Here is a 21,260-nt window from a genome sequence, read left to right as displayed (position 1 = left end):
GCCTAATAAACTGCATGGTTTCCCAAGTCATAGTGGGAGGAGGACCACACACCATATCATCGCGTGACTCCAAGTTTACTTTGATATGATGGTTACTATATCTACATTTACACATAAAGGCATTTCCCCCACCATTTCTTGCAGATTACATTTTACTGACACAAAAAGATCCCACTATGTTGAACGAACAAATTATCTTATGGTATTTGATAGAATTGTACTGAAACGACCTGTTTCCATCACAGCTGTCGTGATTATTTTTTATACAGTATGACTTTACTCACATAAAAACTGTGGATGGAAACGTGGTTAGGGATTTTTAAATGGTGTATTGATGTAATGGACTGTCTTTCTTACACAATGGGCCTCCCTCCTCCCCTCCTTCAACCTCACTGAACTGACATTGACTTGATAGGTGAAAGCTATGTAGTGGAACCGTTGTCTATTCATTGTAAATCCATGAAGGGAATGAACGAGAAAACACTGTGGAGAAGGGGAGAGAATCAGACATGTTGTAATTCTCTATTTGATGGGCCTCTTTCAGTTATGAGCCTCGTAGACCATATGTTTACCATATATGAGATGATGTCCACCATAGTCTCTTGCTCTAACCAGCCCAGCTTTCTGATAAGCCTGACTGCGTCTCACCTGTCTGTCACTTATTCATTCATTTTCCCCATTGAATCATAAAGTGTCGTATTTCTGTTCTCTGAGAAGATGTGTGAATGTAGCTAGGGAAGTGCGCTGGGGTAAGAATGTCATAGTTACTGTTGCTAAGGCCCAATAGTTATTTTAGGATGTATAAGATCAGGGTTAATAATTCACTAGTTACACCTGTTGACTTGTTGGAGTTACATCTCCATTATATTCCATCGTTGGAGACCATGTGACCCAACCAGGAAAATCTCTGGCTCCTAGTTATAGCCTCTCAGTTTTTCCTGGTCAGGGCATGTGTTGCCTGAAAGGCTTACCTCCGCAACGGTTCCACTACATAGCTTTCACCTATCAAGTCAATGTCAGTTCAGTGAGGTTGAATGAGGGGAGGAGGGAGGCCCATTGTTTAACCCAGGTTAGACTGAGGCTTGAGGGGAGGGTCTGTGGCAGCAGTCGGTGTGCAAGAAAGAGTTGGGGGGGTTAGGAAAGGATGTGAAAGCTGCTAAAGCGTTTACACACAGTGAGTGGTTAACACATTACATACTTGTTGGAGCGTTCCTGGATTATTGCTTAAAGATGTCCGTCTGTCTGTAGCCCTCGCTCTCTCCTCTACCACTCTGTCTCTCTGTCTCTCTGTCTCTCTGTCTCTCTGTCTCTCTCTCTCTCTCTCTCTCTCTCTCTCTCTCTCTCTCTCTCTCTCTCTCTCTCTCTCTCTCTCTCTCTCTCTCTCTCTCTCCATCCCTCTCCATCACTCTCATGCCAGACTATCCCAAACAATGTGAGTGTGAGACAGGGAAGGGCAAACCTAGTGAACATTAGCACCATTTTCAGTAGCAAACATGGTTTATCATCTGATGTTGATGCGTGTGTGTGTGAGAGAGCCCTATGCTGGAAGCATATTCAGGGTTATTTAGTGATGGAATCTGCTTTGGCCAAGCTCTATGTTCCGACGGGAATCTGACTGGCTGGGATTGTATTCTCTGTTAAACACACACACATACACTGTTCTGCCTCGGGATGGCCACATTCCCCGGAGCGTTACACAGAGGAAGAAAATAAAACGGAGAGAGCAAAAGAAAGAGAGAAAAGGGATTTGGAGAGGAAGTGAGATGTAATGTATAAATGATACATAATCACAATGCCTATGAGTTAATTCAGGGCCCTGAGCTGCACTCATTTGTCAGTTGCAGAGCTCTCTATCTTTTTCTCTCATTCTCCCATACTGAAACTAATAGTGTGTGTTTGTGCCCTCAGAAACTGTGTGTGTGCCTCAGCGTAGAACATATCAGTTGTTGGTGTGTGTGTAAGCACAGATCCTCAGTTGTTAGTGCGTGTGCGTGTGTGTGTGTGTGTGTGTGAGTGTGTGTAAGCACAGATCCTCAGTTGTTGGTATTGTAGTTGATTGTCCCCCTCCTCCCTTCTCTCCTCTCTTTCCGCAGGTGGAGGAGGGAAGCGGAAAGGCAGGAGTAAGAAATGGAAGGAGATCCTCCGCTTCCCCCACATCAGCCAGTGCACTGAGCTGGGCAACAGCATCGGTACATTACTGTGTCTGCGTCTGTGTGTGTTTTTGCAAGTATAACTTGCGTGCCACCTTACTGGTGTGTTGTCAGTGTTTGTAAACGTGCCTAGGTCTATCCAAATTTTTATACTAGTGTCTGTGTGTGTTTTTGTGTCTTTGTTTTTGTGTCTGCCTGTCTGTCTGTCTGTCTGTCTGTCTGTCTGTCTGTCTGTCTGTCTCTGTGTGTGTGTGTGTGTGTGTGTGTGTGTGTGTGTGTGTGTGTGTGTGTGTGTGTTTCTGGCAGATCGGGACTACATGAGCCTGTGTGAGAAGCAGCCCATCGGCAGACTGCTGTTCCGCCTCTACTGTGAGACCAGACCTGAATTGCTGCGATGCATCCACCTACTGGACGCCATGGTAACACACACACACACACAAAAACACACACACTTTTAAATGCACTCACTTGGATTAAACACTATCTCAAAAAAGTACTAATCATGTTCAGTTGACTGAGAGAAGACAATCAAATTGAGTAGTGATTATACTAACAGCCTCCCCTTTATTCAGTGACACAATGTGTCTCAGATGACAGGTTTTAGATTGTAGAGAAGAAACCATCCAAACCCAATATCAACAATGGCCAGCAGCCTCCCCAGGACCATGTGACTGGATGAGAGGATTGTTTCTGGTCAGACCCCCCCTACCCCTTCCCATCAACCTAAAAAGGACCATCACGCTCTGAGGGAAACTACCCTCGCGCACACAAAATAATGGGGCAGCAGCAGACATGCATTTTTGTAGTCACACACACTAGATCTAAAATAAAAACACAATGTTATGAGAAAGAAGAGACAATGAAATCAGATATCTTGTGGGGTCATATTTTTTTATAGAGAAACAGAGAGAGTGTGTCCATGTGCCTATACTGTATAAGCTAGGGAAAAAAGAGAGAGAGAGAGAGAGGGAAGGAAGGAAGGAATGTGCCTGGGGTCCCTGTGGTTCCTCTGACGTCAGTGCAGAGGGAGGGAGGGGGGTATGTGTGATTGCTGGCGAATTATGATTGGCTATTGTTGGCAAAACTCTGTATGCGTTGTCACACACACACACACAACTACACACACAACTACACACACACACACGCACACAGAATGAGCTTCCCAATTGTTACCCCTAGGGGTTAGCTGAAGGGAAATGGAGACGCCCCCTTGGCTTTTTGGCAGACTTGTGTATACACACACACACACACACACACACACACACACACACACACACACACACACACCACAAAGGTCAGAGGAACAGATCTAATCGCAGAAGTCTGGCCTTTTCACCCCATGCCTTTCTTTCCATAGCTCTGTTTCTCTCTCTCTGTTTCTTTCTATAGCTCTGTTTCTCTCTCTCTGTTTCTTTCTATAGCTCTGTTTCTCTCTCTCTGTTTCTTTCTATAACTCTGTTTCTCTCTCTGTGTTTCTTTCCATAGCTCTGTTTCTCTCTCTGTGTTTCTTTCCATAGCTCTGTTTCTCTCTCTGTTTCTTTCTATAGCTCTGTTTCTCTCTCTCTCTGTTTCTTTCTATAGCTCTGTTTCTCTCTCTGTGTTTCTTTCTATAGCTCTGTTTCTCTCTCTCTGTTTCTTTCTATAGCTCTGTTTCTCTCTCTCTGTTTCTTTCTATAGCTCTGTTTCTCTCTCTGTGTTTCTTTCCATAGCTCTGTTTCTCTCTCTCTGTTTCTTTCCATAGCTCTGTTTCTCTCTCTGTCTGTGTCTCAGAGCAGAGTAGATCACTCTAGAGTGTGCCACAGCCCGGGTCAGGAGAGAAACTCTAGAAGTGTGTGTGTGTGTGTTGGAAAGCTGGTGATGCTGGTCTGACACACTGTGACACTCCAGGACCTCACGGAATCCTGCCGTGTTGACTATGTGGTTGCCAGGCAACGCAGGGTCACATATGGAGTATAGAGAGTGTCTGTTAATAACAGATTGTGGGTTAAAGAGGTGTTTGTGTGTGTGTTTCAGGGCAGGTGGGTTAGTGAAGAGTCTTGCGTAATGGGGATTGAGAGGGGAGAGAATGATCAGGCAGTGAAGGATTATCACAGATGCCCAGATCAGCAGACCTACTCACCTCGAGACTATCCCCCAGCCCTAGCAATGCTGAACCACACTCGATGCTCTCACACTCATGGCTGATATATCATTGATTGATTGTTGTACACCAATGGCGAAGGTGCATAAAGATGGCGGTCCCCATGTACTTACTACAAGCGCCTCGTTCGCTCAGTTCTCCATATTGTACATTGCTCTCCGTTACTCTTTTTTTGTATGGGCATTAGCGCAGTATACATGATTCCAATTCTAGCTCCAAGACAGCGGCAATTCGAAAAAAACAAAAAAGTAGATTGTGCTGATTTACTTGCACATTGAACCATGTTGCTTGCGATAGTTTAAAACTAAAACAATTATTTATTGGTGTTTTACCCAATAAATTACTGGGAGTTTTTTTATATAGTGTGCGACTCTCTTCATTTATTTTTATAGTGTTAAAACAATGACATCATATCTGAATTTCTCCATCTGTATACACCTTTGGTGCCGTATGGGCTTAGAAGACACAATATCAAGAATGTGTGCTGTGCACAAAGCACAAGTTTGATTCAGAGGGGTTGGGTTAAATGTGGAAGACACATTTCAGTTGAATGCATTCAGTTGTACAACTGACTAGGTATCCCCCTTTCCTTTCCCTTTACATTAAACAAAGTAAATGCATTTAACAATTAAATGCATAATTAGTACTCACAACAAAGTACAGTTTTCACCTTGTCACACTACACAAACAATACACTTCTCCCTCTCCTATACCCGAGCTGCTAAAGGTATAGATAATGACTGATCATTTCAAGTCAATGCAGTCCACACGGTCTAGTCGCATGTTGCATGTTTGCAGAATACTGATAGCAACACAATAATGTCTATCATTCAAAACATGGTCTCGTCCATACTTTGCCCCTGATTATGGAATATTATTGAATGTACCAGTCAGACCTCGGTCTAAATAGTATTTTGTTTTCTTTCAAATACTACAGTTGCTTAGATTACTTTACCCAGCATGCCAGTTGGATTTGGTTTGCACTTTTGGGACTATTCCATTGGTTGCATTATGCTGGCCAAGATAAATCGGTAGTGCATGACGTATTTCAAAGGAAATTTATATTATTTGGAACCAGGTCTGATACAGTGCATTCGGAAAATATTCAGACCCCTTGACTTTTTCCACATTTTGTTACGTTACAGCCTAATTCTAAAATGGATAAAATTGTTTTTTTCCATCATCAATCTACACACAATACCCCATAATGACAAATCAAAAACAGGTTTTTAGATTTTTTTGTAAATGTATATTTAAATAACCCATGGAAATATCACATTTACATAAGTATTCAGACCCTTTACTCAGTACTTTGTTGAAGCACCTTTGGCAGCGATTACAGTCTCGAGTTTCTCCCATTCTTCTCTGCAGATCCTCTCAAGCTCGTGTCAGGTTCGATAGGGAGCGTCGCTGCACAGCTATTTTCAGGTCTCTCCAGAGATGTTCGATCAGGTTCAAGTCCGGGCTCTGACTGGGTCACTCAAGGACATTCAGAGATTTGTCTCAAAGCCACTCCAGCATTGTCTTGGCTGTGGGCTTAGGGACGTTGTCCTGTTGGAAGGTGAACCTTCGCCCGTCTGAGGTCCTAGAGCAGGCTTTCATCAAGGATCTCTCTGTACTTTGCTCCGTTCATCTTTCCCTCGTACCTGACCAGGCACCGGTGAAACGGGCACGGGCTGTGCCGGACTGACGACGCGCACCACAGGCTTGGTGCGGGGAGCAGGAATGGGCCGGACCGGGCTGACGACACGCACCCCTGGCTTGGTGCGGGGAGCAGGAACGGGCCGGACCGGGCTGGCGATGCGCACCACAGGCTTGGTGCGGGGAGCAGGAACGGGCCGGGCCGGGCTGACGAAGCGCACCACTGGCTTGGTGCGGGGAGCAGGAACGGGCTGGGCCGGGCTGACGAAGCGCACCACTGGCTTGGTGCGAGGGGCAGGAACAGGCCGGGCCGGGCTGGCAACGCGCAACATTGGCTTGGTGCGGGGAGCAGGAACAGGCCGGGCCGGGCTGGCGACGCGCACCATTGGCTTGGTGCGAGGGGCAGGAACAGGCCGGACCGGGCTGGCGACGCGCACCATTGGCTTGGTGCGAGGGGCAGGAACAGGCCGGACCGGGCTGGCGACGCGCACCATTGGCTTGGTGCGAGGGGCAGGAACAGGCCGGACCGGGCTGTGGAGACGGACTGGAGGTCTGGAGCGAAGAGCTGACACAACCCGTCCTGGCTGAATGCCTATCTTAACACACTCTGTGTAAGGCATCAGCACAGGACGTACAGGGCTGTGTACACGTACTGGCACAACAGCACGTGACACTGGCGCAGGATATCCGGGACCGAGGAGGGGTACTGGAGGCCACGAGCGTTGAGCCGGCACACTCCGTCCTGGCTGCCTGCCCACCTTAGCACAACACGTGCGTGGTGCTCGCACAGGACGTACCGGACTGTGCCGGACCACTCGCGGCACAGTACGCAGCTCCGCATATCTCGGAACCTGCCCAGTCTCACGCTGCCTAGCCTGAGTACGGGGAGTTGGCTCTGCTCTACCTCTAGGCTCCGCCAACCTCCCTTCCGGCCCCCCAAACCCGGTGGCCTCCTCTCCTAATCCCCAAACTCGCCCTGTAGCTGCCTCCAGCAGCCCCGTCGTCCATGCCGTGTGCCCCCCCCTAAAAATGTCTTGGGGTTGCCTCTTGCGTGTCCGACGTCGGCCCGGTTGGCGCCGCTGCTCCTCTCTACGGCGCGCCTCCACCGTCTCCTCCCACGGACGGCGATCCATACCGGCCTGGATCTCCTCCCAAGTCCAGGACCCTTTCCCGTCCAATATCTCCTCCCAAGTCCAGGCTGTCTGCTCCTGGACACGCTGCTTGGTCCTGTTATGGTGGGATCTTCTGTCACGTTCGTCAAAAGGAGCGGACCAAGGCGCAGCGTGGAATGCGAACATACTTTATTTATATTCACCACACGAACAAAAACAACAAAACGATACGTGAAGTCCACGGTCAAATACACAAACCAACACGGAACAAGATCCCACAAAACACAAGTGCCAAACGGCTGCCTAAGTATAGTTCCCAATCAGAGACAACAAGCAACAGCTGATTCACGTTGCCTCTGATTGAGAACCACCCCGGCCAACATAGAAACACATGAACTAGAAACTGAAACAATGAACACAAAACATAGACTCTACACACCCTGGCTCAACATAAAAGAGTCCCTAGAGCCAGGGCGTGACAATCTCAAGGATGATCAATGGAAACAGAATGCAACTGAGCTCAATTTCGAGTCTCATAGCAAAGGGTCTGAATACCTATGTAAATAAGGTATTTCTGTTTTTATTTTGTATAAATTTGCACACATTTCTAAAAACCTGTTTTCGCTTTGTCATTATGGGGTATTGTGTGTAGATTGATGAGATTATTATGATTCTTTTTTTTATTTTAGAGTAAGGCTGTAACGTAACAACAATGTAGAAAAAGTTAAGGGGTCTAAATACTTTCCGAATGCACTGTATGTACTGTCAGTGTTTAATAATGGGATGTTGTGTTGAACCAGGTCTGATATGTACTGTCAGTGTTTAATGATGGGATGTTGTGTTGAACCAGGTCTGAAATGTACTGTCAGTGTTTAATGATGGGATGTTGTGTTGAACCAGGTCTGATATGTACTGTCAGTGTTTAATGATGGGATGTTGTGTTGAACCAGGTCTGATATGTACTGTCAGTGTTTAATGATGGGATGTTGTGTTGAACCAGGTCTGATATGTACTGTCAGTGTTTAATGATGGGATGTTGTGTTGAACCAGGTCTGATATGTACTGTCAGTGTTTAATGATGGGATGTTGTGTTGAACCAGGTCTGATATGTACTGTCAGCGTTTAATGATGGGATGTTGTGTTGAACCAGGTCTGATATGTACTGTCAGTGTTTAATGATGGGATGTTGTGTTGAACCAGGTCTGATATGTACTGTCAGCGTTTAATGATGGGATGTTGTGTTCTTTAGGACGACTATGAGCTGGTGCCTGATGAGAAACGGAAAAGCAGAGGAGATCAGATTATTGGGAAGTTCCTGTCTAAACAGGTGAGTCAGTCTTTAAAGGAGGATTGATGAATGTAGATGTACATCTGTTAGATTGTTTGTTTGTGTGTACTTGTGTGTGTGCGTGCTTATGTGTGCTCTTGTGTGTGTGTGTGTAGTCGTCAGAGTGTGTGGAGGCAGCAGAGAGCCTTGCTGAGCAGTGTAGAGAGAACCTGGAGCTCCACCCCTGCAAGGAGATCTTCAGTGACTGTCGCAAGTAAGGGAATCTTCCTTTGGTCGCATTACTTTTCGTTCAACTGTGATGTTATTAAGAAACAGCTTGTTCCTAGCTTATCCCTAACCTGGTCCCATACTCTATATGCTGTAGCCAACTCTTCTATTGTTTTCAAGCCATACAAGTTGCTGCTGGCATAACGCAGCTTCAAAAGACGATTTGATTAACCCACTTGGTAACAGTGGGAGAATTGAGTGGTTGGTGTACCAGGTAGGGCCAGGTGCTCAAAGTGAACCCCCACCCCAACCGATAGACCAGGGATCATCAACTAGATTCAGCCACTGGCCAATTTTTTTCTTGAGTGGATGGTCAGGGGGCCAGGACATAATTACAAATCATTTGCAGACTGCAAAATGGCCGCAAGAAGACCAAACAGATATAATACTTGACTGAAACAAAATTATTTACAATCTTGCTTATATGTTTTAGACGGAATCTAAAACAAAAATCCAGAAAATCACATTGTATAATTTTTAAAATTAATTACTTAAAAATTATACAATGTGATTTTCTGGATTTTTGTTTTAGATTCCGTCTCTCACAGTTGAAGTGTGCCTATGATAAAAATTACAGACCTCTACATGCTTTGTAAGTAGGAAAACCTGCAAAATCGGCAGTGTATCAAATACTTGTTCTCCCCACTGTATATCTCTCTATTATGCGTGGGAATACTTTGGAACAAATCTCCAAAATTATAATCACTTGGAGCTGATTTGGTGGTGTTTTTAGTCTTTTATGTCCAACAATAAAAAATAAATGGATTTATTTATTTTGCTCACAAAACTTTGGGGGCCAAATAAAATCACCTGCGGCCTGCCAGTTGGGGAACCCTGCCATAGGCCTTTGTTTTCCGTAAAAACACTCACCCCACTCTAAGCAAGCTACCTAGCATACTGCTCACAGAGAGGGCAAATAGGGGAGAGCAATCAGCTGATCATAGCGAATGTAGATCATGTAAATCAGCTAACTTAGCTAGCTAACGGTTAGCTGTGCTGTTGTAACAATTGAACTACTCTTTACCTGTGATTAAAGTTTGTTCTGCTGCTAACATCTGCGTTGTACGCCTACTTAAAAACATCTGCGTTGTACGCCTACTTAAAAACATCTGCGTTGTGCGCCTACTTAAAAACATCTCCGTTGTACGCCTACATAAAAACATCTGCGTTGTACGCCTACTTAAAAACATCTGCGTTGTACGCCTACTTAAAAACATCTGCGTTGTACGCCTACTTAAAAACATCTGCGTTGTATGCCTACTTAAAAACATCTGCGTTGTACGCCTACTTAAAAATCATCAGTTTGAATTGAACCCTTCCCTGTCCCTGACAACTCAAAAAGTAGCCAGTGTGCCTCTACTCATAATACCGCTAGGCTCTGGTAACTTCTGCTTGTGCAGCAGCAGGAGGGTGAGTGCAGTGCGCACTCGCCTGTGGGCAGAGGAGCGGGGCAGGGGGGATTTTAAGAGTCAAAAATATGAAATTCGCTCGTTTGATGGGCAATATTTTACAGAACAGAAGAGACTAAAAGTAAAATAAAAATGTATCTGAAAGGGCACTTTTCTCATGCACCCCTAGAGCTCTATCTGTGCACGTGCCTAGTACCAGGTGTACAGTGCCGTGAAAAAGTATTTGCCCCCTTTCTGATTTTCTCTATTTTTGATACTGAATGTTATCAGATATTCAACCAAAGCCTAATATTAGATAAAAAATACTTATTTTATTTATTTAATTAACACAGTTATGCAACACCCAATTCCCCTGTGTGAAAAAGTAATTGCCCCCTTACACTCAATAACTGGTTGTGTCACCTTTAGCTGCAATGACTCCAACCAAATGCTTCCTGTAGCACCTCCCTCTGCAACTGGATCCTGGACTTCCTGACGGGCCGCCCCCAGGTGGTAAGGGTAGGTAACAACACATCCGCCACGCTGATCCTCAACACGGGGGCCCCTCAGGGGTGTGTGCTCAGTCCCCTCCTGTACTCCCTGTTCACTCATGACTGCATGGCCAGGCACGACTCCAACACCATCATTTAAGTTTGTTGATGACACAACAGTGGTAGGCCTGATCACCGACAACGACAAGACAGCCTATAGGGAGGAGGTCAGAGACCTGGCCGTGTGGTGCCAGGACAGCAACCTCTCCCTCAACGTGATCAAGACAAAGGAGATGATTGTGGACTACAGGAAAAAGAAGAGGACCAAGCACGCCCCCATTCTCATCGACGGGGCTGTAGTGGAGCAGGTTGAGAGCTTCAAGTTCCTTGGTGTGCATATCACCAACACACTAACATGGTCCAAGCACACCAAGACAGTCGTGAAGAGGGCACGACAAAACCTATTCCCCCTAAGGAGACTGAAAAGATTTGGCATGGGTCTATAGATACTCAAAAGGTTCTACAGCTGCACCATCGAGAGCATTCTGACTGGTTGCATCACTGCCTGGTATGGCAACTGCTCGGTCTCCCACCGCAAGGCACTACAGAGGGTAGTGCGTAAGGCACAGTACATCTCTGGGGCCAAGTTTCCTGCCATCCAGGACCTCTATACCAGGCGGTGTCAGAGGAAGGCCCTAAAAATTGTCAAAGACTCCAGCCACCCTAGTCATAGACTGTTCTCTCTGCTACCGCATGGCAAGTGGTACCGGAGCGCCAAGTATAGGTCCAAGAGATTTCTAAACAGCTTCTACCCCCAAGCCATAAGACTCCTGAACATCTAATCCAGGGGTGTCAAACTCATTTTAGCTCAGGGGCCACATGGAGGAAAATCTATTCCCAAGTGGGCCGGACCGGAAAAATCATGGTATATATAACTTAAAAACAACAACTTCAGATTGTTTTCTTTGTTTTAATACGATCAACATACAACATAAAGCTGGAGGCTGAGGACAGTGTGTCCAAAATAGTACAAGCACAACATCACTATTAATCATAAAACACGTCAAGTTTATTTGAAAATTCTAAAGAAAAAGAACACACAAACTCACAATGCCTCAGTGATTAACAATACTGTTTCACAGATCACAGAACTATATCAGGGTGTCATTTCTCAGGCAGAAATGTAGATAAAAATAATGAAATCCTGTTCCGCAAACAAGTGCAAGAACCACAGAGTCAAGAATAGGTTAAATATACAAATAAAATAAAATCAATTAAAAACAATAGCACATCAACATAAAAACATATAAACATAAAGCTGGAGCCTGAGGACAGTGTCCAAAAGCACAACATCACTATTAATCATAAAACACCTCAAGTTATTTGAAAGTTCTGAGGACAAAGAACACACAAACACACAATGCCTCAGTGATTCACAGAAGTATATCACAGATCACAGAACTATATCAGGGTGTCATTTCTCAGGCAGAAATGTAGATAAAAATAATGAAATCCTGTTCCCCAAACAAGTGCAAGAACCACAGAGTCAAGAATAGGTTAAATATACAAATAAAATAAAAACAATTAAAAACAATAGCACATCAACATAAAAACATATAAACATAAAGCTGGAGCCTGAGGACAGTGTCCAAAAGCACAACATCACTATTAATCATAAAACACCTCAAGTTATTTGAAAGTTCTGAGGACAAAGAACACACAAACACACAATGCCTCAGTGATTCACAGAAGTATATCACAGATCACAGAACTATATCAGGGTGTCATTTCTCAGGCAGAAATGTAGATAAAAATAATGAAATCCTGTTCCCCAAACAAGTGCAAGAACCACAGAGTCAAGAATAGGTTAAATATACAAATAAAATAAAATCAATTAAAAACAATAGCACATCAACATAAAAACATATAAACATAAATCTGAAAGCGTTGCTCAAACTCCCGTAACAGTCCCGTTATTTTATCTTTGAACCGCTTCATGTCTGCCACATGTTGGGTCGCGCACACATTTTTCAGACAGGGGAAGTGAGCTGCATCACCACCGGCAAGTTGCGTCTCCCACAATGACAGCTTCAACTTGAAAGAATGTATGCTGTCATAATACTGCGTGACAACTTTGTTGCGCCCTTGCAGCTGTTTGTTCAAGTTATTCAGGTGCTCTGTAACATCCACCATAAATGCAAGGTCCGGCATCCATTCTGCGGAATGAAATTCTAACACTGGTTTGCCCTTTTCTTCCATGAACTGTTCAATTTCTTCTCGTAAATCAAAGAAACGCCTCAGCACAGCACCTCGGCTTAACCATCTTACCTCAGTGTGGTATGGCAGGCCATAGATGTGGTCTTTCTCTCTGAGAAGGCTGTCAAACTGACGGTGATTCAGGCTTCTGGATCGGATGAAATTAACAGTTTGGATGACCACCTTCATGACGTTATCCATCTTTAATGACTTGCAACACAAAGCCTCCTGGTGCAAAATACAGTGAAAAGTCAAAAAATCACGTCCTCCATTTGCAGATTGCACTTTCTCTCTGAACTTTGTCACAACGCCTGCTTTTTTCCCGATCATTGAGGGCGCACCATCTGTAGCCAGGCTGACAGCGCGGGACCAGTCCACTCCGACCCTGTCCAGCGCGCCGACGAGTGCGGTAAAAATATCAGCTGCTGTCGTTGTATCTGTCATCGGCACCAACTCCACGAACTCCTCGGTGACGGTCAATGTGTCATCAACTCCGCGGATGAAAAAATGGCCAGTTGTGCAACATTTGTAATGTCCGTGCTTTCATCAATTGCAACCGAAAACGCAATAAATGACTTTACTTTTTGCTTCAACTGGCTGTCCAAATCCACTGAAAGATCGGAAATCCTGTCTGCAACTGTGTTTCTTGTCAGGCTGATATTTGCAAAAGCCTGCCGCTTTTCAGGGCACACAATCTCCGCTGCCTTCATCATGCATGTTTTTACAAATTCACCCTCACTAAATGGTTTTGAAGCCACTGCGATTTCATTAGCAATGAGGTAGCTAGCTTTCACTGCAGCGTCACTGATGTCTCGGCTGTGAGTAAACACAGACTGCTGTTTCTTCAGACCCGCCAACAGTTCATTCACCTTCTCTCATCTCCGCTGTCCTTGAAAGTTGTCATATTTGTCGGCATGAAGACTCACATAGTGGCGACGAAGGTTATATTCTTTCAGCACTGCAACATGCTCTGAACACACCAAACATACAGCTTTCCCATTCAATTCCGCGATGAAATAGGATGACCATTTTTCTTGGAACACTCTGCACTCTGCGTCCACTTTTCTCTTTTTTGACAGAGACATATTGGGGCAATGAGGGTGCCAAAGCACATAATGTTAAAAGTAGAAGCCGTAATAAATATCGCGGGCAAAACAAAGTAGCTCATTGGCTGCACGTGCTTGACCTACTTGCTCTGCCCCGGTATAAACAGTTTGCTTGCTTAACACAATTGCTATTGCGCCATCCAGTGGACGCAATTGGAACAGCAGTTTATTTTATTGAAAAATTGCAGCGCATTTTTATACTTTCCAACATGTTTTTTTTTTTTTTTTTTTTTTTTAAATCATCTCGCGGGCCGGATTAAACCCGTTTGCGGGCCTGATCCGGCCCGCGGGCCGTACGTTTGACACCCCTGGTCTAATCAAATGGCTACCCCCCCCCCCCCCCCCCCTCTTTTACGCTGCTGCTACTCTCTGTTTATTATCTATGCATAGTCACTTTAATAACTCTACCTACATGGGCGGCAGGTAGCTTAGTGGGTAAGAGCGTTGTGCCAGTAACCGAAAGGTCGCTGGTTCTAATCCCCGAGCTGACTAGGTGAAAAATCTGTCGATGTGCCCTTAAGCAAGGCACTTAACCCTAATTGCTCCTGTAAGTCGCTCTGGATAAGAGCGTCTGCTAAATGACTAAAATGTAAATGTAAAATGTATGTACAGTGGGGAAAAAAAGTATATAGTCAGCCACCAATTCTGCAAGTTCTCCCACTTAAAAAGATGAGAGAGATCATCATAGGTACACGTCAACTATGACAGACAAATTGAGAGAAAAAAAATCCAGAAAATCACATTGTAGGATTTTTAATGAATTTATTTGCAAATTATGGTGGAAAATAAGTATTTGGTCACCTACAAACAAGCAAGATTTCTGGCTCTCACAGACCTGTAACTTCTTCTTTAAGAGGCTCCTCTGTCCTCCACTCGTTACCTGTATTAATGGCACCTGTTTGAACTTGTTATCAGTATAAAAGACACCTGTCCACAACCTCAAACAGTCACACTCCAAACGCCACTATGGCCAAGACCAAAGAGCTGTCAAAGGACACCAGAAACAAAATTGTAGACCTGCACCAGGCTGGGAAGACTGAATCTGCAATAGGTAAGCAGCTTGGTTTGAAGAAATCAACTGTGGGAGCAATTATTAGGAAATGGAAGACATACAAGACCACTGATAATCTCCCTCGATCTGGGGCTCCACGCAAGATCTCACCCCGTGGGGTCAAAATGATCACAAGAACGGTGAGCAAAAATCCCAGAACCACACGGGGGGACCTAGTGAATGACCTGCAGAGAGCTGGGACCAAAGTAACAAAGCCTACCATCAGTAACACACTACGCCGCCAGGGACTCAAATCCTGCAGTGCCAGACGTGTCCCTCTGCTTAAGCCAGTACATGTCCAGGCCCGTCTGAAGTTTGCTAGAGTGCATTTGGATGATCCAGAAGAGGATTGGGAGAATGTCATATGGTCAGATGAAACCCAAAAAACTTTTTGGTAAAAACTCAACTCGTCGTGTTTGGAGGACAAAGAATGCTGAGTTGCATCCAAAGAACACCATACCTACTGTGAAGCATGGGGGTGGAAACATCATGCTTTCGGGCTGTTTTTCTGCAAAGGGACCAGGACGACTGATCCGTGTAAAGGAAAGAATGAATGGGGCCATGTATCGTGAGATTTTGAGTGAAAACCTCCTTCCATCAGCAAGGGCATTGAAGATGAAAAGTGGCTGGGTCTTTCAGCATGACAATGATCCCAAACACACCGCCCGGGCAACGAAGGAGTGGCTTCGTAAGAAGCATTTCAAAGTCCTGGAGTGGCCTAGCCAGTCTCCAGATCTCAACCCCATAGAAAATCTTTGGAGGGAGTTGAAAGTCCGTGTTGCCCAGCGACAGCCCCAAAACATCACTGCTCTAGAGGAGATCTGCATGGAGGAATGGGCCAAAATACCAGCAACAGTGTGTGAAAACCTTGTGAAGACTTACAGAAAACGTTTGACCTGTGTCATTGCCAACAAAGGGTATATAACAAAGTATTGAGAAACTTTTGTTATTGACCAAATACTTATTTTCCACCATAATTTGCAAAAAAATTCATTAAAATCCTACAATGTGATTTTCTGGATTTTGTTTTCTCATTTTGTCTGTCATAGTTGACGTGTACCTATGATGAAAGTTACAGGCCTCTCTCATCTTTTTAAGTGGGAGAACTTGCACAATTGGTGGCTGACTAAATACTTTTTTTCCCCACTGTACATATTACCTCAATTACCTCGACTAACCGGTGCCCCCGCACATTGACTCGGTACTGGTACCCCCTGTATATAGCCTCGCTATTGTTATTTTTCTTGCTGCTCTTTAATTATTTGTTACTTTTATTTCGTATTATTTTATATTCTATTTTTTGTTGGTATTCTTTCGTAAAACTGCATTGTTGGTTAAGGGCTTGTAAGTAAGCATTTCACTGTAAGGTCTACACCTGTTGTATTCGGCGCATGTGACAAATAAAATCTGATTTGATTTGGTCAGTCTCTTTCATCACTGTGGTGGTATTTTGGCCCACTCTTGCATGCAGAACTGATTTAACTCAGAGATGTTTGTGGATTTTCAAGCATCAACTGCTCGTTTCAAGTCCTGCCACAGCATCTCAATTGGCATTAGGTCTGGACTTTGACTAGGCCATTCCAAAACTTCAAATGTGTTGCTTTTTAACCATTTTCATGTAGACTTGATTGTGTGTTTTGGATCATTGTCTTGCTGCATGACCCAGCTGCACTTCAGCTTCAGCTCACAGACGGATGGCCTGATATTCTCCTGTAGAATTATCTGATACAGAGCAGAATTCATGGTTCCTTCTATTAAGGCAAGTCGTCCAGGTCCTGAGGCAGCAAAGCATCCCCAAACCATCACACTACCACCACCATGCTTTACCGTTGGTATGAGGTTCTTACTGTGGAATGCTGTGTTTGGTTTTCGCCAGACATAATGGGACCCATCTCGTCCAAAAAGTTGACTTCAGTTTGCCAAAAAGAACCTGGAAGCACCTGGATTATCATCAAGACTCTTGGAAGAATGTTCTATGGACAGATGAGTCAAAATAATAACTTTGTTTATGAAATAAATGAAATAAGTATGTCATTTTTGTGTTATTTGTTCACTCAGGTTCCCTTGATCTAATATAGGTTTTGGTTGAAGATCTGATAACATTCAGTATCAAATATATGCAAAAGTAGAGAAAATTAGAAAGGGGCAAATACTTTTCACAGCACTGTATATGCACTTGTGCAAGAGCCTGGGGACAAGGTTCTGTTTGACAATGAAGGAACACAGAGAGGGGTTGGCTAAAGCACTAACACCCTGGAGGGACCACCAGCTGCCTTAGCACCTTGTTAACTGTAACTGCAGCTGTTGTCTGTTGTCTCAGGGCTTTAACCAGTAACCTCTTGTCGTCTGTGCTCTCAGGGCTCTCCATCACTACCTGAGAGGAGATCCCTTCTCGGACTACCAGAACAGCATGTACTTTGACCGTTTCCTACAGTGGAAGATGCTGGAGAGGTGAGTGCTGCCTAAAAACTCCTACAAAATCTAATAGAAACTGATGTTTTTAGTGATGATCAACTATCAGTCTGGTACTTTCTCCATACAACATTACAAATTGGCTAAAGCAGGAGCAGCCTTGCACCTAGGCTAGTATTACTATGTTCCATGATGTACAGTGTACTATTATTCAGCTGTACATTAATGGCTGATGTGTGTTTTCAGGCAGCCAATAGCTAAGGACACGTTTCGACAGTACAGAGTACTGGGGAAGGGAGGATTCGGAGAGGTGAGGCAAATTTGTCCATTTAGGAGAATTATTTGAAAATTGTGATTGTGAGATAAACTGGCCTATGGTATAATACTGTGTGTGTTCTACCAGGTGTGTGCGTGCCAGGTGCGAGCCACAGGGAAGATGTATGCCTGTAAGAAGTTAGAGAAGAAGAGGATTAAGAAGAGGAAAGGAGAGTCCATGGCCCTCAATGAGAAACAAATACTAGAGAAGGTCAACAGCAGATTTGTTGTGAGTCTCCTCCTGTTATTTATTAGGAGACATGACCATACACAATACACACTTCTTTCACTTTATTTTCTCTCTCTCTCTCTCTCTCTCTCTCTCTCTCTCTCTCTCTCTCTCTCTCTCTCTCTCTCTCTCTCTCTCTCTCTCTCTCTCTCTCTCTCTCTCTGTCTCTGTCTCTGTCTCTGTCTCTGTCTGTCTCTGTCTCTGTCTCTCTGTCTCTCTCTCTCTCTGTCTCTCTCCCTCTCTGTCTGATCTCTAATCGCTACCCCTATGTGTCTTTGACCCCTCTCTAGGTGAGTTTAGCGTATGCCTATGAGACCAAAGATGCTCTGTGTCTAGTGTTGACCTTAATGAATGGAGGAGATCTGAAGTTCCACATCTATAGCATGGGAACTCCAGGCTTTGAGAAGGACAGGGTCCAGTTCTATGCTGCCCAGATCTGCTGCGGCCTGGACCACCTACACCAGGAATCCATCGTCTACAGGTGACAGCTTTTTATCATAGCACCTACACTCACAGGATAGAAGTTGCCCTTAAACACAGATCTAGTTTCAGATTGCAACCTACTTCCACCTATAACCTAATGAACAGTCTGTTTGTCTGATTGTCATTCGCTATACCAATGTCTCCAGAGATCACGTGATATCAACACATGATGTATTGGTTTTAGTCCCAATGTCAAATGCACCAAACTAACTGTGGTTTTGGAAATTTCTTTCAGGGATTTAAAACCAGAGAATATTCTATTAGATGATAATGGTGAGTTGACCTTCTTCCTACTGTACAATAGCATAACTACTGGGATAATGTCTTTTAACAGAGAGACTCTCTGCTAAATATGACTGATCTTTGAACCCTGACCTCTTCCCCTCTGCTGTAGGACACATCCGGATCTCAGATCTGGGCCTGGCCATCAAAGTGCCTGAAGGGGACCCCATACGAGGCAGAGTGGGAACAGTGGGCTACATGGGTAAGACACCTCCATATGGTATTACCACACATTATAATACATTTATAATACATCTATAAAATACATATAGGCTAAAATCATTGGACAAAAACCTTACATTATCGTAATACATTATCAATTTAAATGTTTTACCATACAAATAAGATATCATCAAACCTGCATGATGAGAACGTGGCATTGGGACAATCTGGTGTCATACTGTGCTGTGTGTGTAGCTCCGGAGGTGATCAACAACGAGCGCTATGGGATGAGTCCAGACTGGTGGGGGCTGGGATGTCTCATCTATGAGATGACCGCGGGACGCTCACCCTTCCGCGCACGCAAAGAACGAGTGAAGAGGGAGGAGGTGGAGAAGAGGGTGCAGGAGGAAGAGGAGGAGTACAGCGACAAGTTTACAGAAGACACCAAGGCCATCTGTAGGGTGGTGAGAGTCCATTGATTGATTGATAAGACTAAGGCCTAGTTAGTATGTCATCAGGACCCTCAGACGTAGGCCTAGTTAGTTTGTCATCAGGACCCTCAGACGTAGGCCTAGTTAGTTTGTCATCAGGAACCTCAGACGTAGGCCTAGTTAGTTTGTCATCAGGACCCTCAGACGAAGGCCTAGTTAGTTTGTCATCAGGAACCTCAGACGTAGGCCTAGTTAGTTTGTCATCAGGACCCTCAGACGTAGGCCTAGTTAGTTTGTCATCAGGAACCTCAGATGTAGGCCTAGTTAGTTTGTCATCAGGAACCTCAGACGTAGGCCTAGTTAGTTTGTCATCAGGACCCTCAGACGTAGGCCTAGTTAGTTTGTCATCAGGAACCTCAGACGTAGGCCTAGTTAGTTTGTCATCAGGACCCTCAGACGTAGGCCTAGTTAGTTTGTCATCAGGAACCTCAGACGTAGGCCTAGTTAGTTTGTCATCAGGACCCTCAGACGTAGGCCTAGTTAGTTTGTCATCAGGAACCTCAGACGTAGGCCTAGTTAGTTTGTCATCAGGAACCTCAGACGTAGGCCTAGTTAGTTTGTCATCAGGACCCTCAGACGTAGGCCTAGTTAGTTTGTCATCAGGACCCTCAGCCGTAGGCCTAGTTAGTTTGTCATCAGGAACCTCAGACGTAGGCCTAGTTAGTTTGTCATCAGGAACCTCAGACATAGGCCTAGTTAGTTTGTCATCAGGACCCTCAGACGTAGGCCTAGTTAGTTTGTCATCAGGACCCTCAGACGTAGGCCTAGTTAGTTTGTCATCAGGACCCTCAGACGTAGGCCTAGTTAGTTTGTCATCAGGACCCTCAGACGTAGGCCTAGTTAGTTTGTCATCAGGACCCTCAGACGTAGGCCTAGTTAGTTTGTCATCAGGACCCTCAGACGTAGGCCTAGTTAGTTTGTCATCAGGACCCTCAGCCGTAGGCCTAGTTAGTTTGTCATCAGGAACCTCAGACGTAGGCCTAGTTAGTTTGTCATCAGGAACCTCAGACGTAGGCCTAGTTAGTTTGTCATCAGGAACCTCAGACGTAGGCCTAGTTAGTTTGTCATCAGGAACCTCAGACGTAGGCCTAGTTAGTTTGTCATCAGGAACCTCAGACGTAGGCCTAGTTAGTTTGTCATCAGGAACCTCAGACTATATTGGGTAATCGCCCTGAGTAGCTGATCTCATGAATTGCATCATCGTCTCTCTCTCTCTCTCTCTCTCTCTCTCTCTCTCTCTCTCCCTCTCCCGCTCTAGCTGTTGACCAAAGATCCTAAGCAGAGGCTGGGCTGTACAGCAGAGGGGTCAGCGGGGGTGAAGGCTCACTGTTTCTTCAGGAACATCAACTTTAAAAGGCTAGAGGCAGGCATCCAGGAGCCCTCCTTTGTACCTGACGTAAGTAGAAGAGGAGGATGGTATCTCTGTCCCCTGTAGCTCAGTTGGTAGAGCATGGCGCTTGCAACGCCAGGGTTGTGGGTTCGTTTCCCACGGGGGGCCAGTATTAAAATGTATGCACTCACTAACTGTAAGTCGCTCTGGATAAGAGCGTCTGCTAAATGACTAAAATGTAAATGTAAATGTCTTGCTTCAGCTGTAGAAACACAAGACCAGGACGTGTTCAATATATAACCAACCAACTGTTCCAATTGTTTCAATCAGTTACATTCATGACTGGCTGAATATGTGAGTTGGAACAGGGTTGATTACCTCTATTCAAATGAAGACTTTCATACTTCGTTCCTCCTCCCTCCCTTCTCCCTCCCTCCCTCCATACATATTCCCTCTCTTCCTCCGTTTGTTTCTTCTCTCTCTCAGCCCCGGGCGGTGTCTGTAAGGATGTGTTGGACATTGAGCAGTTCTCTACAGTCAAGGGAGTAAATCTGGACCAAACCGACAACGACTTCTACTTCAAATTCTCTACAGGCTGCGTGTCCATCCCATGGCAGCACGAGGTGGTGAGCTAACTGGGACATCCGTCCCCTCTCCTCTGGCCTA

The 21,260-nt window shown here is 44.9% G+C and overlaps 1 protein-coding gene across 1 annotated transcript in view; it reads left to right on the top strand.

The window, feature by feature from the left end:
• The window catches only part of LOC311144385 (G protein-coupled receptor kinase 5-like), a gene marked incomplete at its 3' end in the record, with an annotated part of 54,598 nt that extends 33,369 nt beyond the window's left edge, over positions 1 to 21,229 (top strand). Inside the window, 14 exon segments of the mRNA XM_084180401.1 lie at positions 2,094 to 2,189; positions 2,457 to 2,569; positions 8,293 to 8,370; positions 8,487 to 8,584; positions 17,249 to 17,341; positions 17,549 to 17,612; positions 17,706 to 17,846; positions 18,137 to 18,327; positions 18,565 to 18,602; positions 18,724 to 18,813; positions 19,029 to 19,237; positions 20,523 to 20,660; positions 21,081 to 21,090; positions 21,093 to 21,229. Coding sequence (XP_084036527.1) covers positions 2,094 to 2,189; positions 2,457 to 2,569; positions 8,293 to 8,370; positions 8,487 to 8,584; positions 17,249 to 17,341; positions 17,549 to 17,612; positions 17,706 to 17,846; positions 18,137 to 18,327; positions 18,565 to 18,602; positions 18,724 to 18,813; positions 19,029 to 19,237; positions 20,523 to 20,660; positions 21,081 to 21,090; positions 21,093 to 21,229 — 1,496 coding nt within the window.
• Positions 21,230 to 21,260: the final 31 nt, after the last annotated feature.

Source organism: Coregonus lavaretus (assembly GCF_964263955.1).
Source record: "Coregonus lavaretus genome assembly, chromosome: 17".
Classification (NCBI taxonomy): Eukaryota; Metazoa; Chordata; class Actinopteri; order Salmoniformes; family Salmonidae; genus Coregonus; species Coregonus lavaretus.
This window is presented reverse-complemented; position numbering and strand designations above follow the sequence as displayed.